This window comes from Dermacentor andersoni, chromosome 1 (assembly GCF_023375885.2).
Source record: "Dermacentor andersoni chromosome 1, qqDerAnde1_hic_scaffold, whole genome shotgun sequence".
In the NCBI taxonomy this organism is placed as follows: Eukaryota; Metazoa; Arthropoda; class Arachnida; order Ixodida; family Ixodidae; genus Dermacentor; species Dermacentor andersoni.
This window is the reverse complement of record NC_092814.1, coordinates 93,432,082-93,459,700: the sequence shown is the minus strand read 5'-3', so window position 1 is coordinate 93,459,700 and position 27,619 is coordinate 93,432,082. Positions and strand designations below refer to the sequence as shown.

General features: G+C 48.5%; 1 protein-coding gene across 2 annotated transcripts in view; it reads left to right on the top strand.

The window, feature by feature from the left end:
• Positions 1-27,619, top strand: part of twz (BTB/POZ domain-containing protein twz) — a 104,627-nt gene that overhangs the window by 21,593 nt on the left and 55,415 nt on the right. The window contains exon 1 of one of the 2 annotated variants that reach the window (XM_050192186.3): positions 7,229-7,366. The exons of the other annotated variant lie outside the window; for it this stretch is intronic. Within the exon in view, the coding sequence (XP_050048143.1) occupies positions 7,287-7,366 (80 nt within the window). The 5' untranslated portion in view covers positions 7,229-7,286. Of the gene's footprint in view, positions 1-7,228; positions 7,367-27,619 lie in introns of those variants that run through there. 2 annotated transcript variants of the gene reach the window in all.

Sequence of the window (27,619 nt, the reverse complement as noted above, 5' to 3'; positions counted from 1 at the left end):
GATCGTGAGCCCGGTATAAGCAATTATGTCGTTTGACCGTCTCCTACAGTTCGGGGCAATGACTGAATGAAGCAAGTGCGGCTGTATTTGACTAGTTATTCCAGCGCTGATCTGTCAGCATTTACTGGTCTATCTTCGCGCGCTGGTGTAAACGAGTTTGCCACCGTATACGTTTCCGGAAGCTGTGCGTGTCGAGATACGTTCAGCGTTCTCCAAGCGATTTGTGTTTCTTTAGAATAAGCTCGCGCGGCCAAGTGTTGGACACGTGCAGGAACACGTATATTTATTGTTAGCGGAACGATAAAAATGCACTCCGTGCTGATGGCTGGAAAGTGCAAAGCCGGACCACCTACTCGTTCATTCGACGTCTCTGCATATGACATTGTAGGCTGTAGGCAGAGCAAGAACGACTCGGATTCTATGCAAGGCTTCAACTAAAGTGCAACTAACTGCGCGCGCGTGGATATTTAATGTACGTCCTTACGAGGAAGCCATTGCTGGGTGGAAGACAATGGTCCTGGCGCATGTCTGGTCGAAAACACGTGCTCCCCCCCCCCCCCCTCGCCTTCCGTGCCGACATCATCTTTTCACTGCCGCTCACTACAACAACACTGCACATCGTACGAGCTGCAACCACCGATAGGGCTGTGTTGCATGCTGTGTGAACGGAAAAGAGATGCGTTGGGGGTCCGGCACGGGCCGGGCCTTGCTCCATGCCGGAGCTTATAGCAGACGCAATGAGCGCATTAAAACCCACGCAGTAAGCGGATGGTGTCTGCGTGCACTCCCATGAATGCGATCTCGAGCGTGACTGCGCGAAGCGGAACCTGCAGGCCGCGATCTTTTCGCGGGCGTGTTCCCGCTGATCGCTTGGCCGTTTGCTTTTGAACTGGTTCCGGAGATTAATGAATTCCCGGTGGTCGAGCTTCGGCGCATGCGGCCGATGAAACTGCCCATAAGGCATTAAGAACTCAATGCGGCCAATTACGCTCGGGTTGGCTCTTTCTCCATCTTCATCAGCCGACGTGCGAACGGAGGCGTTGGTTTGAGAACTAGGTGTCGATTCGAAAACGATGCCACTCCAAAGCGGCGGGGGGGCTGGTGGACCTTAGGCAAGAGGGAATTATTCACGGCTTCGCGCTCTTTGCCGAGTGCCTTTCTCCTCTCCGCATGCCTTCTTGGGCGATGGACTGCTTGTTCTGCGCATGCGCGTAGCACGGACCTCGCGCGCGTATCATACACGCGCACGCGAGCTCTCGTCATTTCCGGCGCGTATACTGAATGTATACGTGTCGAAATCCGCCGGTAGCTGACGGTTGCACCGACTGCTCCTCATCCTAAGATGCAGACAGACAGCTTTATTGAGTTATACAGGTGAGAATGACGCAGCATAATTGCACCGATAGCCTTTGTGGCTATAGTGGCTGGTCCAATGAAGATAGGTTACGCATCATATATGCGTATTGCCCATTGAACTTTGCCCATTCATATTCATTCATTCACTACCTATGCACATGATGCATTCTTTTTTTCACTCATGAAAACAAACCATTCGCATATAAGTTGTATGTGAAAGAGCACTACACACTCGACGCATTCTTGCAATTATAAACTACACATTCTTATTGTGCATATATGAGAGTAAATCCTAAACCAGAACTAAATGTAGCTCATAAGCCAGATTTTTGAGCAAGCTAGTGCACTCTACAAGACAGTCAGTTGAAATTGGTGGAAGCCTTTATATCAGTATGTTTTATTCCACGTTTTACGTCCCACCAATTCAATGCCATTTCAACTTTTTAAAAAATTCTGAAGTTTTACGTGCCAAAACCACGATCTTATTATGAGGTACACTCCTTCACAGTATACGTTGTGACATCTAGTCAGATAAAATTTCCGTCTGATGCATGCCTGGTGTTGCGATTAGGCAAATAGAATATACCCATTGAGAAAGGAAAGTTACGATTTCTAATGGTGTGAACTAACGAATCAATTTTATAGTCACTTAGGAATACAAGCAACATTATTCTAAGGCCATATAGCAGGGCATCAGCTTGACCTTCATATGGTGAAAATGTAATTACTGGCACAGCGCGTCTTTCAAGTTTATGTACTTGTGCTAAGTACGTTTTGAAAGTTGGGCCCCGCGTATTTCGACGCCGTAAATGACTGAACTATCTTGGTAGGTCAGGGTTTTCATTAGAGTCCCACCAAACCTCTCAAATACGCGAGTTGAGCCCACTGCTGATTGCTGCGGTAAACAGTGCTACCAGGGCCCGTATAAACGCGGCAGTGTGCAAAACGTTTTTCGTGACAACAGCTAAAAGCTCTAAAGTTGTTTCGCGTTGTCGATCCATCCCCCCTTTTCGGTGTGGTAGATTTTGTCAGGCCTTGCCTCGCCAACCGCCTCTTCCTGAGTTTCACTTTCACCATATTGTTGCGAAAAGAGTATAGCGCGGGCCTCTTTGCTTACTTTCGGGGAATTTTGTGGGTTCCTCGACGCGGGGGCAACCTTTGTGCCCCAAATAACCGCGACGGCGCCGCGGGCAGGTACTGACCGCACCGCCGCCGCGCCTGACGTCACACGTGCACCTGACGCGCCCTCTTCCCCCCGCTCGGCTGTCAAAAGCCGATTAGTTAGGGTCAAAGTGCTTTTGTGTACGGAGTGTTGACTCGACCATTTCTTGACCCCTTGAACTCTGCCGCTCATTGGATGATGTCGGCTTGCCTGATTGGTCGGAGTAACGAAGTAGCCCATCAGTGGAGAAAAGTGTCTCTTGGATGCTGTGTAAACTTATTTAAGGAGTAGTTCGAGTAGTTTTTGGGTGAGCAAGTAGACAGCAGCAGACACGGCGCAACTTCACCAGGGGAGACCAGGCCGGTCAGGCAGGCCGACGACGACGGGTATGACATCGTTCTGTTTGTAAATATTTTTATACAGTGTTAACTTAAAGTAAATCTCAAGTGAATAAACTTAGTTATTGAAATGCTACTCTCGTCGTCGTACCTGCGGATTTGGACTGACCCCTGCCAGCGCTCATCCCCATTCATCTTCGTCTCCCTGGTGAGCTGATGCGTCAAGTATCTAACGGCTGCGTCACTTCGCTACAAAGTGGTGGAGTGTGCTGGGTACCGAAGTCCACGCTCTAATATCATAGGCCGTGGCAACAAACCCGAAGAACCTAGCTCTAACAGCTCGACTATGACCGAACCCCCTACTGTCCTCGCTACCATGTCCACCCCTCAAGCGGAACCTTTCATCGGACCGCCAGTATTTAAAGGCACACCAGAAGAGTCAATATCCGAGTGGCTGCTTTGCTACGAATACGTAGCCTCCCTCAACAACTGGGATGAAGGGACGAAAGTAAAATTTTTATATTTGGCATTAGAAGGCAATGCAAAAAAAGTGGCACACCACGCAAATTTTAACGGGTGCCCCTAATACATGGAAAGAGTGGACGACGCTCTTAAAAACGTCTTTCACAAGTCGCCACTCAGTTGAGATCGCATATTTGCGGCTCCAAAACCGAACGCAGCTGCCATCAGAATCTCCCGATGATTATTACTATGACGTTGTGCAGCTGTGCGCCAGAGCCAATCCATCTATGACGGAAGAGGAGCGGATGCGGCACCTCGTGCGCGGATTGCGTCCGGACGTGCTGGAAAAAATTCTTATTGCAAACCCGGACAGCTGCTCTGCTTTCCTCGAAATTTTACGCCGAATTGATTGGGCAGCTTTTTTGATGGTGCGTGCGTCGCAACCAGAAGCGACCGGCACCTATTTCTCTGCCGGCCAGCAGTCGTGCTACCCATTCGCCTCGGCACCTGCCGCCGGAGTGACACCCGCTGGAGCAACAGTGCAGCAGCCTCCAACATGTCTCGCCACCTGCGCTGCGGCAGAGCGTCACTGCCCGCTAGAGGCCACCGACCGCGACAGGGACTTGAGGGCGATCGCGGACTCTATAGCCTCATTATTTGACCGCCTGAAAGCTATTGAAGAAGGTGTACGTCGTCCTCCAGTGCCCTGGCCAGCGAGAAATACCCGTGGCGACGACGAGCAACCACGCTGCCAGCTATGCGACCGCATCGGCCACTTTGCGCCCCAGTGCCGGCAATGGCTCCAGGAAAACGGACCCCAGTGGAAGGAGCAGCGCTCTAACTTTGAGCAAAACAACTCCCGCACGCTTTCCCGACTTCCGTATGATTCCGCGCCAGCAAGCGACGAAAATCCCTTACCGTTGCTCGTGCTGGATCATGTGGACATCGGCGAAAGGCAGAGAGAGGATTCATGGATGCGAGAAGTAATACAGCACCTAGAGCAGCCGAGTGCGCCCGTTGCCAGAAAAACGAAAAGAACGGCACGGAGCTTTCGCTTGATCGGCGGTGTGTTGTATAGAAGAGCGAAAGGCTTTCAAGACGGTCGCACGGCACTTGTTGTCCCAGGGTGTTTGAGGTCGGAGGTGTTACGGCACTGTCATGTCGATAGCTCGGCGGGCCACCTCGACGTCAGGCGCACCTGGGGGAAAGTTCGCCGCCGTTATTTCTGGCCAAAGATGTTTTGCCACGTCAGCAAGTACGTCCTATCCTGCTCTGACTGCCACAAACAGCCGCTCGCCCACAGAAAGCCAGCCAGTGTCGCCCCCTTTGTAAGCTCCAAAAATGAGCCTCTACTTCAGGTAGGCCAAGGAACTCAACGCGGAAACCAGAACGCCAAGAAAGTGGCCCACCGAGTGGAGCCTCCTCAGATGTTAGTGAACCAAACCGGCAAACAACGCGACGCTTTTAATGTTGCGCGGTTAGAACCGTGCAACGTCAGACAGTGCTCGGATGATGACGACGCAGACAGCGAATCTGATAACGAACGTCCAAAGAAAAAGAAAATGTGTTGTGTTCCTCGCGTGGTGCATCAATGTAGTTCGCGTGGTGACCGGAGGCATGCCGCGTGTGATCGTGTGTGTGAGACGTCGACTAGTGATCGAGGACGGCAAGCCAAGATCCCGGACGGGACTGAACTTTACTCCAACTGGAGTACATTTAACTGGAGGACATTTCATAGGGAGGCTGAGTCTCGAACTATCACTGCTCACGACACGGACACTGATGTGTATCGCAGCGCAAGCGAATAATCTTCATTGTTAATTTTATTGTGTAGCGCGCGCGAATGAACTTTGATGTTTCTTCTCTTGTGCATTTTGTTTCCATTTTGTTAAAACTTGTTTTGTTTTATGTGATGTTAAATCTTCCTTACCGATACTTCAGTTTTTATATCAATCCCTAAATGTTCGTGTTTAATTTGTACGTGTTTAATTTGTTAATTTGGTTTTGTAGTAATGCTTTTAACGAGTGGGACACTTTTTCGTAGGGGGGAGGTGTCGCGAAAAGAGTATAGCGCGGGCCTCTTTGCTTACTTTCGGGGAATTTTGTGGGCTCCTCGACGCGGGGGCAACCTTTGTGCCCCAAATAACCGCGACGGCGCCGCGGGCAGGTACTGACCGCCCCGCCTGACGTCACACGTGCACCTGACGCGCCCTCTTCCCCCCGCTCGGCTGTCAAAAGCCCATTAGTTAGGGTCAAAGTGCTTTTGTGTACGGAGTGTTGACTCGACCATTTCTTGACCCCTTGAACTCTGCCGCTCATTGGATGATGTCGGCTTGCCTGATTGGTCGGAGTAACGAAGTAGCCCATCGGTGGAGAAAAGTGTCTCTTGGATGCTGTGTAAACTTATTTAAGGAGTAGTTCGAGTAGTTTTTGGGTGAGCAAGTAGACAGCAGCAGACACGGCGCAACTTCACCAGGGGAGACCAGGCCGGTCAGGCAGGCCGACGACGACGGGTATGACATCGTTCTGTTTGTAAATATTTTTATACAGTGTTAACTTAAAGTAAATCTCAAGTGAATAAACTTAGTTATTGAAATGCTACTCTCGTCGTCGTACCTGCGGATTTGGACTGACCCCTGCCAGAGCTCATCCCCATTCATCTTCGTCTCCCTGGTCAGCTGATGCGTCAAGTATCTAACGGCTGCGTCACTTCGCTACAATATGGCGAATACAAATAAAACTTTGTCCAGCATCGGGCAAAGAACTCGTGCGTCAATGTGTTGTTGGGATACGGACGCAGTTTCGAGAGCGGCGTGTTATCGTTTTTTACCTTCTTTTTGTCCGTGTGTTGTGTTGCGCTGTTGCGAACCTTACGATGAATGCTAATCAACTGGCCCAATTCACCGTCTTGATCGAGAGCTGGTGTTGCCGTCAGTGCATGCACACTGCAATGATGGTCATAGTAGGCAATATAGTACAGCGGACAAAGACGACATTGGGTGGGTACACCCACGTAACATATGTTTAACGCTCCAGGTCGCTCGCAACGCGACTTTCAGTGCAGCAGTCATCCTCGTCTTTCGTCTAAAAAAACGCCTCCTTGCTGCCTTGTATGTCGGGCAACGAAGTGTCTTCGCAATGTCGCCGTCATCTTTGCTGTATGCAGTTGGGGGACTTTGCGTGGGATTGTAACCAGGTTAACAGCGTTAGAGTGGTAGCGGTGCGGCGGGATGGCTGTTAAATCCTGTCGCATCAAATGAGCTCACAGTTCGATGAAGCCTGATACCTTTCTTAGCCTTTACTTACTCTCGACGTACATAAACATGCGCCCCCCCCCCCCTCCCCCTGACCTCCACTTTGCAAGGTATTGTACGGTGGCTTGAGTTGCACACCGTATGTGGCAGGCTACGCTCGGAACTCTAGCGAAGTTGACACTTCTCGGCGCCTGGCCTTTCTATTGACGTGTTCATTTTGCTGACGGCCCCCTGCAAGGATTGCTGTTGCAAATGTCCCCCGACGGGAGTCAGCTCCCGGCATCCATCCGTGCACGTGTATGGCCCGCAGCGATGGCGCCCCGCTGCTGCTTGCTGCGCCGACCACAAAAGCCAGGTGGCAAGCAATGACCAAAGTGGCCATCGGGAGACGGCGCGAGCTTGGCCTTCAATGGGGAGGGAATATAGCCTATTAGTACCGGCCACGCTCGGAGACCGCCAGAAGCAAAAAGGACTTTTCACTGAAAATCGTTGCCCTAAAAGAGTGCAATGCGACTTTCGGGCATGCGAACAGGTGTCTCCCTCGTCCTGCATGTTCCGGCGCACTAGGGGTTCCTTCGTGCCGCCCGCCCGGTGGCGCTGCTTTCTTCGCTTTCGCGAAGGAAGCGCCTCTGCGGGGGAGGAAAGGCAGCATCTTTTTCATTTTTATTGCTCCGCTGTCCGCGACGTGAGTAGTGTAGCTGGTGCGAGCGCGACATGGCCACTGAATGCACCGACAGTGCTGCTGCGTGGAGCCCTTGCGAAGAAGCCATGTCCTCATCATACCACTGGTCCAGGTAAGCGGGACGCCCGGTCGTTCTGTCACGATTCTGGTCGCCTGCCTCGTGTGCTGGCGGCCTCGGCTTTTCCGGGCCCCGATTCGAAGTGGCATTCGGGGCTCGCTCGCGGTTCTTTTTCGTTTGGTCTTTGCGCGCTCGTGTACTGAGTATGTATACGGTACGTCTGGCCGCTTTATTGGCCGGCGTGCGCGCTTACCCGTGGGATCCAAAAGAGTCGGCGCCTCTACTCGGCCTGTCGTTAACTGCCAAGAGGGCCAACCGTGCTGCGCCCGGATAATCCGATCATGCCGAGCGACGCCGCCGTCTTATCAGAACCGGAAGGTTATTCGGATCCGCGCAGAGCTGGCGACATTGAGGCGTGGATCGTGTCCGATAAGCGTCTTTTCTTTTCCCTCTCGGACTTCCACGCAATTTTATCGACGAGCGATCCGCCCTAATGCATGTCAGAGCCGCCGAAAGGCGGCATTTGCGTTTATGTATACAACCGTGCTTGTTTGCCTCTGTAAATCTGGATTCGTGGGCGCCGCGGCTTCAAGGCTCGCACGCACGCCGAGTCCTGCCCCGTGCATTCCGAAGCTTGGTCTTGTGCGGCTACCGTATCCTCCGGGTGTGTCTCCCGCAGTATTTTGCCTGCGTACGTGCGGACGCGCGATGGAACCGCTCTTTGTATGCGACCTCTCGGACGACGACACGTGTTTCGACTAAAGTGCTTGAGCCTACATTCGCAAGGCCTCGGCTGGGAGCTGCTGCGCGAGTGGCGACACAGAATACCCTCACCTACCCGCCTGCCCGGTAAAAGAAAATAAATAGAACGATGACGTCAACCCCCTCCTATGGTCAGAAAGGACTTCAGAAGAACGGTAGCTATAACGACGTCCGAGCGGTTTGTGGTAAACGTGCTTCACGTTTCGTGGTGTCTTTTTATATTTTTCCCAAGCTTTGCAGCTCACTAGAGATGCCAGCGGAGCAACTTCGCTCTGAACAGCCTCACGCGCTCGAATTTCCCCAGTCTAAGGCTGTCGCAATTCGTTCGAGTGGCCCCCCGGGACTCGGTAGTCGCGCAGCGTAGGCAGGTCAAGTGCACTTGGAAACAGGCACCTGGTGCCCGGGTAACCGTCATCAGTGGCGCGGTGCCCCCAGGTAGAGGCGCGGGCAGCGCTCGTGCTCACCCCTGCTCCAAACTGGGGCAGATGGGGCATGCAATTTTTGGGAGAATCAACCCTGATTTGCTTCTGGCAAATTTCGCCGAATGGGGCTGTCGCGTTGGCAACGTAAAAAAAAAGGCTAGAAATAAAAATACTTAGTATATAAAAATTCTACATGATCATACAAAAGCATATATAATACCTATATTATCTTAAGTCGTTCTTGAATATGTTTTCTTTTTTTTTCAGTCTGTTCTACTTGAATGGGGACTAATGGGAAAAAATGGTCCTGTAAAGGCGCGCTCACACTAGCGGGAGACTTCCCGCAGCGGCACAGCGTCAACGTCGATGCTGCGTCGCAGCTGCTCGGAATGACGATCACACTGCGCGCGTTTTCTCGCTGCAGTTGTCTTGGAATGTAGAGAGAGGAGGCGTTGAGGGAGGACCCTAACGAGCAGAGAGGGAAGGGGATAGTCATGTGACACCAGATTTCCCACGTGGTCGTCTTGACCGTCTGCTAGCTCTCCTCGCGTCGCCCTTTTTGTCACGAGGATGGCTGGTGGCAAAGCAACCGCCGAGTGTCCCGCAGCACGCGCGCAACCTCTACCTCCGCCGACGGGGTCACTGAACTGGGACCGACGTCACGGTTCGCGGTCGACCCCCATTGGCTGTTCTCGTCAGCGGCGCGGGAAAAATAGGTACCCGACCCATCGCTCTGCGGGACGGCACAGCAGCCTGTCTGCGGGAGAAAAACCGGTTTGTGCGGGAGGCGGCTCGCGGAAAACGTTCTGCGTTGCCCGTTTTCCCGCCACTGTGAACGCGCCTTTACAGCGCTCTTCGGTGCCCCTTGTGTTTTTCCCATAGCCTGCTGGTAGGCTGCCGTGCAAAGCTTTCAGGTCTCGTCCACAGACCAACTTCGAAATTTATATTGAGGAACAAAAGGGGTGAACGCCACGTGGCCGCTACAAACGGATCCGCTCCAGAACGAGATGTCTGCCCGTGACTAAGAGAGATAAAGATCAGTCCTTTATTTAAAGGAACAGAGAGGGGAAAGCTCGTTCTGGCGAACAGGTTCTGAATGACACTTGATCCTGAGACGGAACACAATTTCTGGGTTTAGTAAGCGGGAAAAAGAATAAGCCTGTGTGAAGGCATGATTATAAGGATAGTCAGGTTAACCGACGCCCTTGTGCTCGTGCTTTCCCTGTCATGCTTCTTCGAGGAGCTCGTTATTACAGCTTTCCGCATCGCCAACGCAGGGCCTGATTGATTGATTGATTGATTGATTGATTGATTGAAATGAACGGAGGCCGCTCCTTTGCCATAGAAGAAAATTTAAACGCGCTCGCAGAGCACCGTCGACTTTATAAAGAGACGCACTGCTCTGGTGGCTCAACAGGGCGGTGAAGTCCATGGTCACGATACGTTTTCTTCTGGGAAGGCCCAGTCGTCCTGTCGGTTTAAAGCAGCGCGCAAAGTCTGTATTTCATCGTCAAAGGGACAGTAGACGAGCAGATGTCAATCATGCCAACGTGCCAACGTGAAAACAGGCGACGCCCAGCCACAAGTGACACGGTAAAGTTGCGTCGCATCGAGGTAGGCCAGACGGTCGTCGAAGGCCCAGTGAATGGTCGAGGGAGCGCAGTCAGGAGTTTGCACATTCCGCTGAATTCCAATGTTCGAACGCATTGCGACGAGCAAGTATGGGACGAAGCCGCGCTTCATCAGGCCTCGACACTGACACAGGCGCGCGTATAGACGTTCTTCGCGGATAGTGCTGCTTCGTCGGCAGTTTGGTTGCTGATGATGCCACAGTGGCCCGGGAGCCATTGAAATTTGACTGTGTCCCGACGCTAATGAGAAAGATAAGTGCAGATGTATGTTGTAAGTTACCCATCCACGATGCCGAAAAAAAAATAGTCGCCCCTAGAGTGAGATTGAGACTTGGTGAACCATAAAAAAAAAAGACGCAAGAACTAAAGACGGTTGGCGACGCCGCCTTGAATTTCCCCGCATGCCGTGACGTCATGGCTTTTGATGGCGTCTGCTCGAGCTTGAGTTAATGTGCCATCGGTAAGGATAAGCTACAGTGTATTCTAAAACAGCCAGAGACTGAACTTGGCAAGCTTCAAAGCCATTTACTAAGTAACAATGCCCTAAATGCGAGAAAATATTTTGAAATATGTGACGTCACACGGCGCTAGGGTTACGGCGCGAAATTAAAGAAATGACTCTGGCCTTCATTTGTCTTCTAAGAACCAGCCTATTTCAGCGAGATTAACGAAAGTTGTTTCGACAGTATATTTGATCAGTTTAAACTGATTCTGTGTTTCTCTTTAGTGTCCTATTAAATTTACTTCATGCCCCGGCACATCCGTCATTCTTTTCGACCAATCCTCCCGCTTACTTTTTCTTATCTCTACCTTTCGCATATTAATATCCCCGTGGCGGCTTTTAAATCCCAATAGTTCTTGTATCTCTCTACGTGCCTCGCCTATTTGACGCAGAAGGAAATTGCATTACGCTGCTAAACACGAGGTCCAGCCGTGGCGGCCGCATTTCGATAGGGGCGAAATGCAGAATCTCCCATGTGCCGTGCATTGGGTGCACGTTAAAACAATTCAGATGGTCAAATCAATCCAGTCCTCCACTACGGCGTGCCCCATAATCAGATCGTGGTCTTGGCACCTAAAAGCCAATATATTAATTTTAAAAAGGAATTACATTTTATTAAAATATGTTCCATCGTTTTCCTGGCTTGCAGCAGCGGCACATGGCACCTACATTATGAAACGTTTTCCTATACCATCTTGCCTTCCAGTGCCCAGATCTTGCAAGGAAAAAAAGAAAGATCGCTTTCTTTAGGTGCCAAGAAAACATTTGAAATAAAGATGCGTTTTCTTTAGCCGTCCTGTACATGCATAATTTGTACGCTTGTCTTGTATTATAGCTCTCCAGTAAACCCTTTCGGAATTCTACTTCCGGTTTCAAAGGCTACATTTAGATATTTCGTGGTGCAACTTGACATCCGTATTGTTTCAATCCCGCCGCAGTGTTATTTTACATAATCATCATCATCAGCATCATTAATAATATTATTATTATTATTATTATTAACGTAAACTTCTATGAACACTACATAGAAAGAGAAGCGAGCTAGCAGTTTTCTCCTGAAAGTGACACCAAGCCCCCTCGCTTGAAAAAGGAGAGGAAAAGGGGAAAGCGCAGAGATAAATAAAAAGAGAAAAAAAATGTAAAAAGGCATCGCACGCAGAGTGCGATCTCTGCAAGCACGAGCCTCGTCCCGCGGGTGAGAATTCTAGCGCATACATCCAGTATCCACACCGCAGCGATGACACACCGAGACGGCGTTCTTGCGCCCTTTGCTTCGTCGCTTACCGCAACCGTTCTTCGTAGTCTATAGCTTGCCTTTTGCCTCTCACACTTTAAACTGCTCACCGCCCCATGGCCGTTCGATGGAGACGCAGACCACCCGCCCGTGTCCTTGAATTGATTTGTTGCGCTGTCATGCGTGCCTAAAGCCAAGGGCTACGACGAGTCGTCTGCTTAGCTTCAAGGCTATAGAATTAGTGACTGGTCTGAGACGCACTACTGTATGTATAGTTGCAAGCGTGAGACCCGGCTACCGTTGCGCCCTTCTACGTTCCGCGCATTGATTCACATTTATTATCACCCCAAATTGCCCTGCGGTTCATGACAGCATGGATTTCCTTTCGCATATTTTTTTTTCTTTACTTCCTCCCTCGGCTTTCGGATGTATTTCTTGCGATCATTTATTCACGCAAGCAAGGTATCGATATGCCTTGGCTACCGCACCATAATCGTGTGGATTTAATTATCCTATTGTACCACAACACCGGATTTTTTTTTCTCATAAAATCGTAAGTCTAAAACGTCTGCCATCTGTGCAGAAATGCCGATCAAATTTTGCTGGTTGTTTGTGTTCGTCATTATGGGCCCTGGCAGGCGATGCGTGTTCAGCTTGCCTAGTCGTGTGCAAAATGTCTCTCATTTGCAGGTTTCTTTCCGTTCCTGTTGAGTAAATCGTGAATAGCAGTTTTGACAGTGCATAATCCTTGCGGAAGTCTCGTTTGTAATTCTACGCTGTCTCCACACTCGTCATTGCTTTCCTTAGACTTTTTCTCATCTGTGCAAGCTTCGTCACCTAAAAGCCCTAAGGCTGTTGCCTCGTGCGTCTGCTATCCGCAAAGTCACAACAGCGCTGCTGCGTTTCTTGAAATGCACCAGCAAAATCTCACCTGTGTGAGGGAACGAGAACGCGGCCACTGTTCGACCGTCCGTGCCTGTTTGTGCACGTGTGCGTGTGTGCGCTTATTTCGTGAATCTTCTTGGGAGCCTCGCCGAAAACTTGAGAGATGGTTTAGTACCCAGCACTTTTTACCAACTTATTATTATCAACTTATTTAGCAACCTATTAGAGAACTCCTACACAAACATAATCCAAAGTTGCTGTGTGTTCAAGAGACACATCTAAAACGCACACAAACAAACTTTCTTCGTCTGTACACCATCTTCCGAAAGGACCGTGACGAGGCTAACACCTCGTGCGGCGGTGTAGCAATCCTTGCAGACAACTCTGTAGCTTGTCGCCACGTAGCCTTATAGACACCCCTTGAGGCAGTGTCATTTAGAGGGGTTCTTTTCAATAAGGTGGTAACTATCTGTTCCATATGTACACCCTCGAACTATCACCTCCAAAAAACAGATTTCTGTAACCTCATAAATCAGCTCCCGGAACCCTACATACTTGTGGGTGATTTTAACGCCCACAACACGTTATTGGGAGCCGCGCGATGCGATGCAAGAGGCCGACTCACTAAAAATTTCGTTCTTACATCTGGCGCCTGCCTGTTTAATAAGAAGGAGCCAACCTATTACATCATCCAACACAACTCATATTACATCGATAGATCTAGCAATAGGCTCTGCTTCTCTTCTGCCTTATCTGGAATGAAAGGTCATCAATAATCCTTTTGGAAGTGACCACTTCCCTATAATTTTAAGCTTAATAACGCAGCAAGACAACTCTCCCCGTGTTCCCATTTGGAAATTAGCATCGGCTGATTGGAAGCATTTTAAAGAATCAACTCATTTATCACCCGATTTTATAAAGAATTTTAGTATAGATGATGCTGTCGCATATTTTACCGCTTTTATTATTGATGCTACTGAAAAGTTTATCCTGCAAACGTTTGGTGGTTCGCTTAAGAGACGTGTTCCTTGGTTGAATGAAAACTGCAGAGATGCGCGAAAGAGGCAGAATAAGGCATGTGGCATATTACGCAGGTCGCCGAATGCAGAAAAGTTCATTGAATTTAAACACATAAAATCGCAGGGAAGGCGGATACGACGTCAGGTGAAGAGAGGAAGCTGGGCGAGGTTCCTTTCAGGTATAACTTCATATACACAGGAGACGAAAGTTTGGAATGGCCTAAGAAGGCTAAAAGGGCAGCAAATAAATCCGTTGCCTCTGGTGAACGAACAAGGGAATACCTTAGAAGAGCAGGCAGACTCCCTAGGGGAGCACTTTGAGCGTGTGTCAAGCTCAATCCACTACTCACAATCCTTCATGAAGTACATACAAATAGAAGAATGTAAGGCATTTGAGCGTAAATCCCCACAAAACGCACCATATAACCGTCCTTTCAGTATTGCCGAGCTGAGAGCTGGCTTGATCGCATGCAAGAGCTCTGCACCGGGACCTGATAGAATAATGTACATGATTAAGAACGTACGCACTGATGTACAAATGACACTACTTGAACTTTTCAATACTATTTGGTCTGCCGGATATTTCCCACCCGTATGAACTTTTCAATACTATTTGGTCTGCCGGATATCTCCCACCCGTATGAACTTTTCAATACTATTTGGGCTGCCGGATAACTCCCACCCGCATGGAAAGAAGCGATTGTAGTCCCCGTTATGAAGCAAGGTAAAGATCCTTCGTCGGCGACAAGCTGCCGCCCGATAGCTATCCCGAGTTGCCTTTGTAAGCTGTTTGATAAAATTGTTAACCGGCGACTGATACATTTCCTTGAAATGAACAAAATACTTCATCCCTATCAGTCTGGCTTCAGAGAGGGTCGGTCCACAACTGATCATCTCGTGCGCATTGGGGGAAATATCCGAGATGAGTTTGTTCATAAACAGTTTTTCTTATCGGTATTCCTCGATATGGAGAAGGCGTACGACACAACGTGGCGTTACGGGATCTTGCGAGACTTGTCGGGAATGGGCATCCGTGAAATAATGCTAAACATAATAGAAAGCTATTTGTACAAGCGTACCTTCCGCGTAAAAATCGGCAACGTATTGTCGCGTCAATATATACAAGAAACTGGTGTACCTCAGGGAGGTATGCTCAGCTGCACACTCTTTATCGTTAAGATGAACACATTCCGTGTCTCATTATCACCAGCTATATTTTATTCCGTCTACGTAGACGACAAATAGGGTTCATATCCTGTAACCTTGCAGTGTTCAAGAGACAAGTACAGCAGGGCTTCAACAAGGTGTCTAAGTGGGCAGACGAAAATGGGTTTAAAGTTAACCCCCCAAAAAGTTCATGTGTGCTTTTCACAAAAAAGAGAGGCATGGTTCCAGATCCAAGTTTAGAACTGTATGGAGAAGAAATACCTGTGCACAAAGAACAAAAGTTTTTAGGCGTAATACTCGATGCGAAACTGACTTTCATACCACACATGAAATATCTCAAGGCAAAATGCTTGAAAACAATGAACCTACTAAAACATTTCATCACACACAACATGAGTCAGTGACCGAAAGTGTTTAATGAAACTCTACAGGAGCCTCATCCGATCACGACTGGATTACGGTGCCGTGACATATCACTCAGCCACGCCACGTGCGTTAATGATGCTAGATCCCGTACACCATCTAGATATCCGCCTGGCCACTGGCGCCTTCAGAACAAGTCCTATTGAAAACCTATACGTAGAATCAACTTAGTGGTCACTTAATCTGCAAAGAACATACACGAGCTTCACATACTTTCTAAATGTTTACTGCAACCGCGAACACCCTTGTTATACTACAGCTAATGATATCTCGTATGCTACACTTTTTCACAATCGACCCTCTGTGAGACAGCCTTTCTCACTGCGTGTGAGGGAGCTGCGCGAACAAATGGACGTCCCACTTCTAGAACATCGTATAACGCCTCCAGCCAAGCAGCTGCCGCCTTGGGAGGGGCAGATGATAGAATGTGATACATCTTTTGTAACAATTACAAGATATGCACCAGAGCTCGAAATTCGAATGCGTTTCCATGAACTCCAATCGAAGTACTCTTGTTCTGAATTCTACACCGAATTCTACACCGAGGTGTATTGAACCCCCATACAAGTATCTTTACTGCAGAAGCTTATGCAGTACTGTCTGCGGTTAAACACACCAAGAAAGTAAAACTAGAGAACGCAGTAATATTCACGGACTCGTTAAGTGTTGTAAAAGCGCTAATGTCCTTAAGGAAACACAAAAATCCGGTTTCCATTGAGGTCTACTTTTATTTGTGCATTATTTATTCATCTCGTAGACATGTGACAATATACTGGGTCCCTGAACATACATGCATCGAGGGTAATGTGATGGCAGACGAAATGGCCACATCAATTACATCGCAAGCTATTAATCCTACCGCTGCTATTCCTACGACAGATCTCAAGCCTTTTTTTGCGAACGAAACTGCGAAGCCCCTGGCAACGCTTGTGGGATAATGAAACAAATAATAAGCTCTACTTGATTAAGCCAAAGATAGGTTTCTGGCCCTCCGTTACAAAATCACGAACTGATGTCCTATGCTGTCGACTCAAAATAGGATACACATATGGTACTCACAATTTTCTGTTGACTGGCAATGAGCCTCCAAGCCGAAAGAGAAAGAAGGAAACATTTTCCTCTAGCATACCGCTATTGTCTCCCTCTCCATCCCGCTATGTTTCTTCGTAAAAAAACCCTTTTTACCGCCAAAGCTGTCCTAGACTTCTTCAACGATGTGGTCTTGAATGTTAATAGCCCAATAGTTTCTAGCGCATCCTCTCTCCACAGGATGCAGCTGTGACAGTTGTCCTTATAGCACATGCCTTCAGGTCCTTGCGCTTCAAGGGCTCTGTTACGGTAGTAGTGCTTTTTGGAATTTTTAGCCTGTGACCAATTCTACCACATTTTAATTCTTTCACAATGCATCTTTCGTGTTCTTGGCACGCTTCATAGTTATTGCCATAGTTTTATTCCATGTTGCTCTTACGCACTTTACATCTACCGCCTTTTAGGCCACATTACAGCCCTGTCATATACATTGCTCGTGATTTATCGCTTCACTTTGAAATCATTACCTTTGGCCTGGCGCTCTTTGGTCATAATTGGCCCTTGCGCCACAAAACAGTATATTCATCATTATCATCATCTTTACCAACTTAAAGCGGGCAATGATTGCAGGTAACTCACAACTTCGTAGCTTTTCATTGCGATCAGATTCCGACCGGAGAAACCGTAGGCTATGCAGCCGAATCACAGACCACTATTTTCGGATGTTCGAGCACTCCCGGTGAAGTCACGGTTCTTTGCCGCCTTTATGGCGAGTCTCATCAAAAACGTTTCCACTTGACTACGCATCACTGTACAAACACAAATTTCGCTAGCCATTCCTTTTATCTCGTTTCAGCAGCAGGTGAAAATAAATATGCGGTTATATTTATTTGCTCTCCTTTATGCCTGTACTTTCTTTGAGTGTCTTGCATCTCATCTGCGCCGTTTACTGCGGTAAGCTTACGTCATGCTTTACGATTAGTACCGGCAGCCAGAAAAAAAAAAGACCGTTTGGCGCGCGCGCTGACAAATGAAGCTTTGCGTAACGGTCGCCCACTTAATGTTGCTTGACACTTTTTTGTTCTTCCCGGGTGAGTGTGCAGCGCGGTGGCCTTATTGAAATGCGCGGCCTGGCCGGAGCCATACTGGGTGGTTGTCGTCAAGACACCCCGGGGCGCGGCAAACACAACCGTGGAGGCAAGCCCCGCGTCTGGCCGCAGCACAGCGGCGAACGCGGTGCCTGCGGCCGCGCGGTTTCTCCGCCGGGATGCCTCCTCGGTCGGGGTTTTCAACCCGCGGGCGTCGGAGCCCCATCCTGGCGGGTCTCCATGGAAACGGCTCAAGTGCCGCCCCGAGCTATTTGTTCGCCGGCGCTGCTGGCCTGGCACTCTGAGAGCATCTCTGTCTGCCCCCGGGCAGCCCGTTTCAGTCATTTCCAGCCCCGGCCGAATGCGCGAAGTGTCCGACGTGGGGAGCCCCCTGCCGGCTGCGATAGCGCGCGCAACCAGTTGCTGACCGCTGGCGGAGCACTGACTGGCCTCACCGCGTCGCCTGCGTTCTCCGGTTTGTGGGAAATGCTTCACACACTCCTTTCAGGTCGTTCACGACACGTGAATGCTTCTGGGATAGGCCGTTAAAGCGGCTACAGCCTGCAGCCATCCTAAGTTCGCGCACGGTCACAGCAGATGGGCCGCGCGCGAACTTGTTCTCGGCACTGCGCTGCCCTTTTTTTTTACCTCAATCCTTCATACTTTGTCTTGCCGAACAAAACTGTACAAATTGAATCTGCGCTTTTCTCATGGCCATTATTAACCCTATGACTGCCACCGGCCCAAAGCGTTAATGGCGCCCGCAGAGTCGCTGATCGTCATTTTGGTGTCCGGGAGAAGATTAACCCAGCAGCGGGGGTCGCCTCCTATTGTTGGAGCCTGCCTTAACGACTCTCACGCCGTTGCTGCACGAGAATGCCATCCGTCTGGTTAAAAGGCCTCTTCTTCCTAGACGACAGCGCGGGAGCCGGCCTGACCCAGTCTAATTCGAATCGACTCTAAGGTCGTGCCCCCGGCGACGACGCTGGGCTGCTGGCCAGTGCGTGAGTTCCTGGGCACGTGACGGGTCGCAGTCCAGGCGGACGATTCGCTACGAGCTGTCCATTCACTGCCATGAAGCCGGGGCAACGGCATCCGAGCGCGGCCAGCGAAGCACTGACCCAGTTTGCACTGGGAACACCGGCTAGCAGAAGGCACCAAGCAATTAGTCACTGGGCATCTTGCTCCGCGAAGCCAAGTTGAGCGTCGCCTTCTTGACATCGCAGCTCGTCTCGGCTTCTGACGATGACACTGCGCAGCCGTAGCCTAATTCGCCTCACCGGAAAGACAATTCCACTTGTCTTGTGCGCTCATTTTTGAGGACATCAGTCACGATGTAAAGCCCATGGCCAGCTTACAAGGAAACTTAAACGGGCGTTCTATCCTCGCGTTAATTGGGCTGTGATGAAGCCGGAGCAGTCATTCGCTGTTACTGGGCAAACACCTATTCCTTAAACTTGCAACAGCGCACTTAGGACGGGACAATAGCGAAACGGATACGTATAGAACACACAAGGTACTGAGTTCAAATTGACGTTTATTTATGCATCCACACACTCGGCCTTCTATGCTTGATGACAAGATAGGGGAGTTGTGGTTTGGCTGCAGTCCTGATGATTTTTAAAAAATATATATGTATATATCCTGTTAATATTAAATACATTAAGTATGATTTACCAACTGGCCAATATCCGAACTTCATTATGCGCCTGTTCCGTTCCCGTTCACCGGATGCAGCAATGCAGCTAGAAGTCCAACTTCTGTGTGGCTCCTGTTAGATATGGAGCTGTTTCCTGCGCCTGCTTCGAGTTTCCCCAGACCACTTCGAATCGCGCCACTTCTAAGTAAGGGATGCAGAAACACGGATGACACATTCCAGAGGATCGCTCGAGCCAACAAGTTCACGTGCCAACAAGTTCGTACGCCGCCGGTAGCTATTCTCTGCTTGAGTTTTCCAGAAAACGAAGGGATCGCCCGGCATTGTTGCAAGGAAAGTGGGTCCCGAAACAAGACGGCTACGATGTACCGGGAAGGCCTGGGAGCGTCGCCCCCACCTGGCTTTTGTGACGGCGAGTTGCTAGTCAGCAAGGCAAGGGGGATCAAGCGATCAAGCAAGGGGGACCACGGCGACTCTCTTCGCCGGTGTGACACCACTGCCCGGGCGCCTTCCATTGGCCGAAGGTGGCGTCATCGGAGCGGGCCCTCCCATTGGCCGAACATGACGCGACTTCCAGTCCTCGAAGGGTTTAAAAGAAGCATTCCAGAGAGACCAGAGCATTCCCTGATTCACCTCTCTCGAACTTCTTGCCGCGGGCCGCAGCGTCAGAGTTGCTGCCGGCCCGTAATGACTGTACAACTGTTACTTGACTCTCACCTCTCTGTATATAATGTAAAATAAACCTCCCAAGTTTTGTTTTTCATCCCGAAGGCCGTCCCTCAACCCCTACACTCCTCAGTTGATTGTGCTATGCACGTAACGTTTCATTTTTATTTCTTTAACTGGGCTATATGTTCTTTCGTGAATTGTTTCATTCACGCACGTCCTAGCATGTCTATGACACCTCATCACGCACAGTTGCTGTGCCATAAACGCGCTACCGCATGTATGGTTCATTCGTTCTTTCAAGGCATGGAACTATAGATAAAGCTGCAGAGGATATCAACAATGTAACGAAGAACCTTGACAGAGAGAACGAACCAGGGAAATGACTGCGAAAAAAACAGAGTCTTCTTTGTTTACACAACCGCAGTCAAAAACTGGCCACGCGCATCTCCAGCAGTGCGAGATGCGGCCCTTTTTGTTTGCCCCCCCTCATCTGTATACATGCTCGGCGTGAAAGCGTAACACCCCTATATCGTATAAAGTGTACTTTTAAGCGTGGCGTCAGTACGTCTGTGTTAAGACGAGTGATGGCTGCTTTTTATCTGCTTGCCAATAAAGATGTCGCACGGTAAGCATTTCGTTCAAAACGCGGACGCTCTTTTGCCCTTCATTAAATGAACGCAGCGACGCCGAGCCACGTGACGCCGAGAATACGTCGGGAATACTTTCCATGTGGTTGGCCCCTTCGTGCATATATACGCGCAGCGCTGCGTGGCTCGCAAACTTTCGCGCAGTGATGGACGCCTCTGACCGCCGGTGCGATGAGTGCTGATCCCATGACGAAGGAACTGCAGCAGCAAAGCCGGCGGTGACAGCGTCATCGCTATTTCATCCACAGCTGAGTGCGAGAGGCGCGTGTCGTTGAGGTGCGGCGACCTTGGCAGCGGGTCGCGCGCCTGGCTGGCCGGGTCACGGCGACCGTCTCTTGCCGAGATGACAGGCGCCGCGCCTGTTCGCGACGGCTTGAGGGCCCGTACATGGTCGCTCCGCCCGTCCGTTCCGCCCTCGCCCGGCCGCGTGCGGAAGCCCGAAAGGCGGACGGTGTCGCAAAATTCGATGCACGCTCAATCCGCACGAGCGGAACGCACGCGTACTCCTATTGGGCGACGCGGCCTGTTGACAGCTGGCAACCGTTCGGCGGAGCAAAGGTGTTCAAGGTTGGCAACGACCTTTGACAGCAGACGACACTGGCATATTTTTGCAGATCTGATTTCAAGTTTCCGCGTTCCGGTGAAAATGCGACTCTAGGCTGCCACATTCTGTTCTGCAGCCGTATGTGTTGCATTGGCACCGTCATCCTTCGAAACATTGCACAGTCGTCTTATCTGCGCCACCTTTTACAGATGTATTGCAATCGCATCACGTCGCAGCACGCGACGTATTCTCGGATGATTACTTTCAGTGCGCGCTGCCTTGGCTGGTTGAACAAAACCTCTCTAATTATTCAACGTGCTGCGTTCTGCGTCACGCGAGACTGATAGTGTCGCCGGAAGCGCGGTTTCTGTAGTGCTAGTGACAACTTGCAAGAATACGGAACACACGCACATCTGTCGCGGAATGCATTTGCGTAGGTCGCCAAGACGCACCTTTTTACCACTGAGCACGCGTGTGAGGCTCCGAGTACAGCTTGCTGATACGCTCGCTCGTGCTTTTTTTTTTTTCACTCTGCCAATTTTAAGAGAGTGCTTAAAGCAGTTGGATTCATGGAATGCCTTTTCCTTAAATTATTTGCTCAGCGATGACTGAAGTTCTCACCGTGTGCAAAAAAAAAGTTATGCATAAGTGGTTAACTTCATGCAGCAAGAAATTGAAGGTTAAGCAGTGAATGTACAATTCATTATGACTGGCTTAAAGCAATATGTATGTATAGCGGTGACCTTATGCAGATATATGCATACTCATGAGATATGTTTCCAAGGGGAGTACTTATTTGAAAGCATATAATTTACATTGCTGATAAGAAAACTTATTTTGAGTGAAATCAAACAATTGCATTCTTTCTTGCCAGCCTGGCTACCCAATATGTTGCCACCTTACTACTTAACATACCTAATTTAACATTTCAACAATGCACAAACATTACCAAAGCGCACAAAATTAAGCAGTACCTTGACAGGCATGCTCCCTCTCTCACCCATGGCACCAAACAAGGATGTTCAACTTGAGATTGTTTGATACTGTCGGCATCATACATGCGTGTTCTATTTTGATTGCTCTACATATAAAAAATAAGCTATACTCAGGCTATATGAGTTAGTTGGGCATGGGCTGCATGTTCTTTATGTATTTATGTAGTAACAACCTTGCTAGCTCATGCACAGCCATATATTTAGGAAAATGAAAAATGCATAGCATAACATAAACAGCTGGCCAGTGCCTGTATTTATTTGAAAGCAAACCGACATTATCAAGTGTAGCTTAGCAGTGAGTTCAGTGGCCTCTTGTGGTGTGAAAAGGTTGATGTAGTTATTAGTTTTGTGTTTGTCTTTCTTACTTAGTTGCTGTTTTAACATGCACATGACAATGAAATGAAGGTGCGTAGGGCAGAAGACAGGGCCACACAAAAAGCGAGGAGACATTCATTGTCATTTTTTTATTTCCATAACAAACCAGCGAATAGTTCCTTAGGTTCAGTTTTGTGAATAATGCACAAGGTGTTCTGCGTAAAACTGAAAGATTGTAGTGCTCTATTACCTATTCACTATTTGGGTAGCCAAATGAACGATACTCCCATTAGCACTGTGAGAGCACAGAAATTTGCAGTCAAGAGGCCGTAGTGGCTCAGCCTCTGTGCCAAATGTAAAATTGTTCGAAAAGAAAACATGCATACTGGTGAATTGGGTATGCATTCACATCTACTATTCAAATCCACACGTCACAAGTTATCTTTCATTCCTTGGCACATTTCTCACCATTGTACAGACTTTGTTTCAGCGCTCTGTGTGTGCAGTAATATAACTTGGTAAATCAAAGCTGCGGTTATTCAGTACACTGAAAGCAACTTTGCGTGCGGGTTAGATAATATGATGCTCCTACATATGGGTCAGCTTAGTATTATCAGCCGCTTTGTTTACTAGTTCACTGTTATGCCTGAACTATACGGTGCCACTGGACAATGCTGTATCCCTGCAGGCACGCTAGAACAGCTTGGATATGCACAAACAACCCTTTACATCGCACTTAAATTAAGGTGGTGTAGATTTGCTGTCACAATGTGCTTGTAAGCATAACTGCCGAGCATTCAAAAAAGTGTTTGAAATGTAAGGGTGGATGCTCAGGTTTGCAGGTGTGACATTTTACATTTATAGTGCAAGGACACACCGATGAACAGGAAGGATACCACACAAATCCTCGCGTTGTGACCTTGCAGTCACAATGCAAGTAGTTTTCAGTGGTTTTTAGCTATAAACATGTGAAGCAATCTGTAAATTCAAAACTGTATTAAGTAAACTGAGACACCATGAAAAGCAACATAACACTAAGGTGTACACATTTTTTTGTCACATCAGCTCTTTGCGGTGCAGGTCAAAAATGTATACAAGCTATTTGTAGGAAGTAGGAAGCCTATCCAATATAAACAAGAAACTTGCAGGCAAGGTAATCACAACAAACCAGCTGAGACGGTGGTACTATTCTACTTGTTTTCGTTTGTGATAGCACAAGTGTTCCCACTTGTGCTGCTGGATGGTTGTGACTGATATGCTCGCGAAGGTTTGGGTCATTCACATTTCAAGGGATGAGTAACTGTTACATACTTAAATCATCTTCTTCTGCCTATATCACTGACTTAACTATATGTGGCAGGTTTAGCTGTGTGATTATTGGTGTAGCTGAAGTGATGTATCACACATAGTTTCCGCGCACTACCCAATTGGCGAAAAGCATGCAGGAATTGGCCTTTGAGCTATTGGTTCAGTGGTGGCTTTCCACTAAACTTACTGTTGAAGAGGCAGATTTCACTTCATCAAAAGGCCCATGTGAAAAATAGCCTAGAACTCGTGACGCCAAATACTGTCACCATGTGTGACTGAAGAACAATACGTTACAGAACAATGAGCAGTGGAATTAATCTCACTAGTATACAAAGAATCGCAGCTACATTCAGTATTTCACTGCTGGTATACTAAACACAAACCTTTATATGAGTTGTTTGGATGGCATAGTCAACACGATCCCTCTAATGAGCTGTGGCAAAAGCTAACTAAAAAGCTGCTACCCCAGGTACTGCATTGGCCTAAAATATGGATTCTCGCATGCAGTGAATACAGTTCTTAAATAGGTTTACATACAGGTATGAAATGTTGTAACTCCACCATGTGATAAAATTTCAAAACGATCAGCTGAATACCACATAGAACATCTTTAATGGGTATAGTTGGTACAACGTGCCTTGATATTAGAAGTTGTGCTGTTTTATTCACACACATGCACATAAATGCAAGGTACACATACATTTGTGTTCACATGTTACTGTGTGCATCAAATGAACAGCACCACTTATACTACAAGCCATAAAGATAAATAATTTTTTTGCACCAGTCTAATTCCTATTAGCTACGCAGTGATTTTTTTTCTCACATGCAGCAACTCAACTCCGTGCATAAGTTAAGCCATGGCTGTCATGCCCAGAAAATCATAAAATAAAGAAGTGACCATGTGTACGGGCCTAAAATTGATGGTTTGGCAATATCTTGTCTGGCTGGGTAGTTAATTTCTGTCAAAAAAAAGAACAATTCAGCATACTGACAAAGCAGTGTGGCTAACATAATATAGGGAACAGACACTCTGCCTGCAGAGTCGCTTGAAAATTTTGCCAGCAGTTCGTGCTCATTGGCTGGCTTCGGTCACATAACTAATGCTTACATAACTGTGAAAATTCGTGTTCAGGATAAACTCATAGCAGCCAATAGGCACGTTTTATATTGTGATAGCAGCTGACTTCTCATGGACAATGCACTGTGGCCATGAACATGCTAAAGAATGACAAGAGGCGAGGTCCCCCTTTCTATAGTGTGGCAGCGCAGCTGAAAACGGTTCAGTTAATGAGTGGAACCGTGGCCTATTCAAAATAAAGATCAGTCAGATAGCCACTTATAGCGTCCAACATCCCACACCCACGAATGATAGGTAGCAGTAAATTTACTCACAGATGAAAGTGCACTGGAAAAACATTTAATGGACATACTTTACAGGCCCAAGTCAGTTTAATGCACATTATTTGCTAATGACTGTTGGCAGAATGAACACGAGGAAAGAAAATAAAGCACTTATCAGGCATATAATGCTGGTACTTGTGCTATTGTTCGCTTTAAACTGAAGGCTCGTGCCAAAACAGGCGACACGAACCAGATAATCAAATAGGGTGAATAAACAAAGTAACCAAAAACTTTCGCTTACCCAATTCTGCCTGCATTAGTAACGTGGCCATGGCTGGCTAGTGAGGAAGAACTCTGGGCAAAATTTATTTCACGCAGTTCTGCTGGCTGCTAGCAGAATATTATATAACACCATACCTGTGACACTTACTTGTTACTACTCGTCCTACGTGTTCATTTTTACATTTATATTGCTTTTTGTCAGCAAGCGTAAAATTTTTAGTTAATAAGAAGGTAGTATCCAGTTCTTACCTATAACATATTCATCTACCATGCCACCGGTGTCTTCATAAACAGACGCTGTGCTTAGTCACTAGTCAAAAACAAGCAGCTCAGATTTTTGGCTATGTAAGCCGCTTGCACCACAAAATATAAAGCAATTTACTTCGTGAAATCTAGAAATTCTTGATCTTCACACTAGTGTCCACATTATGAAAATCAAGGCTCCCAGAAATTTGCATTCATGACATTAGTGCTCTCAGGCGCGTCCACATTTCACGACAGCGCTGACCGTCTTGACGTATGCAATTATTATGATGTTCCCTAATTTCCCCCCACCGATAGAAGCATCTTCAACCATGCAGTAACAACTTTTGAAAGAAAAGATAGATGTACGAAGCAGAAAAGGCCGGTGTGATAGGGCTTATCTGTAAGGGTACTAAATATGAAAACGCGATCGGCAACACATCTGCACAGTTCACTTCTGAGCAAACGCACATCGCGTAGAACGAGCACTTCTACACCCAGCAACGCTGCGACACATCGCGCATACATAATCACGGTTTGTAGCTTGCAAACACACTTCATAACAGCAAGAACACAGGTAGAACGTCGCGGTCACTTCGACGCGTCGCAGCCGGCAAAACGGCTCACACGCAGTATAGGACACACTTCATAACAACAACACAGCTCGAACGTCGCGGTCACCTCGGCGCGTCGCAGCCGCCAAACGGCTCACGCGCAGTATAGCACACGCGGAATGGCAGCGATAACAAGGCGATAAAAATTTATCGCTACTGATCGTATCATTACTTCTGAAAGTTGCGAAGGGCTGGCGTTCACCACTTCGCGGCAACGATCCGCATACACAGAGCAGAAACCAAACGTGTACGCTGGGTGCGCCAATCGGACGCTAGTTATTTTGCCACGCACTGAACATGTGTCCTGCTGCTCAGAATGCACGTGTATGTGATGGACTTCTCGTTTGCGACACGCACGCGAAGCATGGAACAAAAAATCACGAAGTCGACGGCTTCAAATATTTCTTCCGATGCTCTCGTAAACACAACACACACTTCCTGCGCTCCGTCTGTTTCTGTAGGCGATCGCACGCACTGATGAGGTCTGGAAGGGTACGCCGGCTTGCTGCTTTCGATGACTATCTCCGTGGGTGCCAGATAACTAGTAAAAATCACAAAAAGGAGAAAAAATAGACTGTTTCTGACGCGGCTGTAGCTTAAGCCTTACGTCCCCGCTTCGCTTCGCTTCGAGCAAGCGCCATGTTTGCTGTGACGACAGCCGAACTGTCCGCCTCGGACCAGCCAATGAGAGACGAGCAGGCGGCCGGACGGGAAACTTGCGTCCGCTCCTCGCTCACCAGTAGAGAGGCTTCCGCACGCGACCGGACGAGGGCGGAACGGACGTGCGGAGCGACCATGTACGGGCCCTGAGCGGCGCGCCATGGGGCCGCCACCTGGCCGGCTCTCTGGGGGAGCTGACGTCGTCGCAGGCTGCTGCTGCCTGCGCTCCGATGCGGACTTGCGCTCTTGTGGCGCGCTTCCACACGCGAGACGGCTATGTTTGTGCACGACCGGGAACGCGGGTTTCATTCGCAGCTATACTCGTATATTTCATTCAGGGCACACCTAAGCTTATAACACGGGACATGAGAAGCACGTTGCGGCACCTCGAAACGCAGCAATTGCCGGTAGGGAGTGGAAACAAATGAAAAACCGGCGATCACTTATTCGAACACTTCAAATGTATTTGGACAAAGCTTCTGTTTGGCAAAATACTGCTGTCCATGTTAATCTGATTAGCATTGAAGCAATGTAGCTGCGCACCGTGCTGTCACCGTCAAAAAGCGTCATCTGTGAAGCGTGTACGCAGCCGGACGGAGTCGTCTTCCTCTTCGAGCTCCCGCTGCTGCTTGTGACGGTTGCCAATTTGGCCAATGTACACTTAGTGCGGCTGAGTATCATCTCGTAGATCATTTATAAAGGAACAGCGGATGAATGTGATGATGTGTAATGCTAATCGCATTAACGTCGACTGTCATCTTCTTTCTCTACGAGCACCCACTGCTGCTTGGCGTCAAAGTTGGCATCGCAGAGATTCATTGAGAAGCGGCACATACCCATTCTTACATATTTCGTGACCCAAGTCTG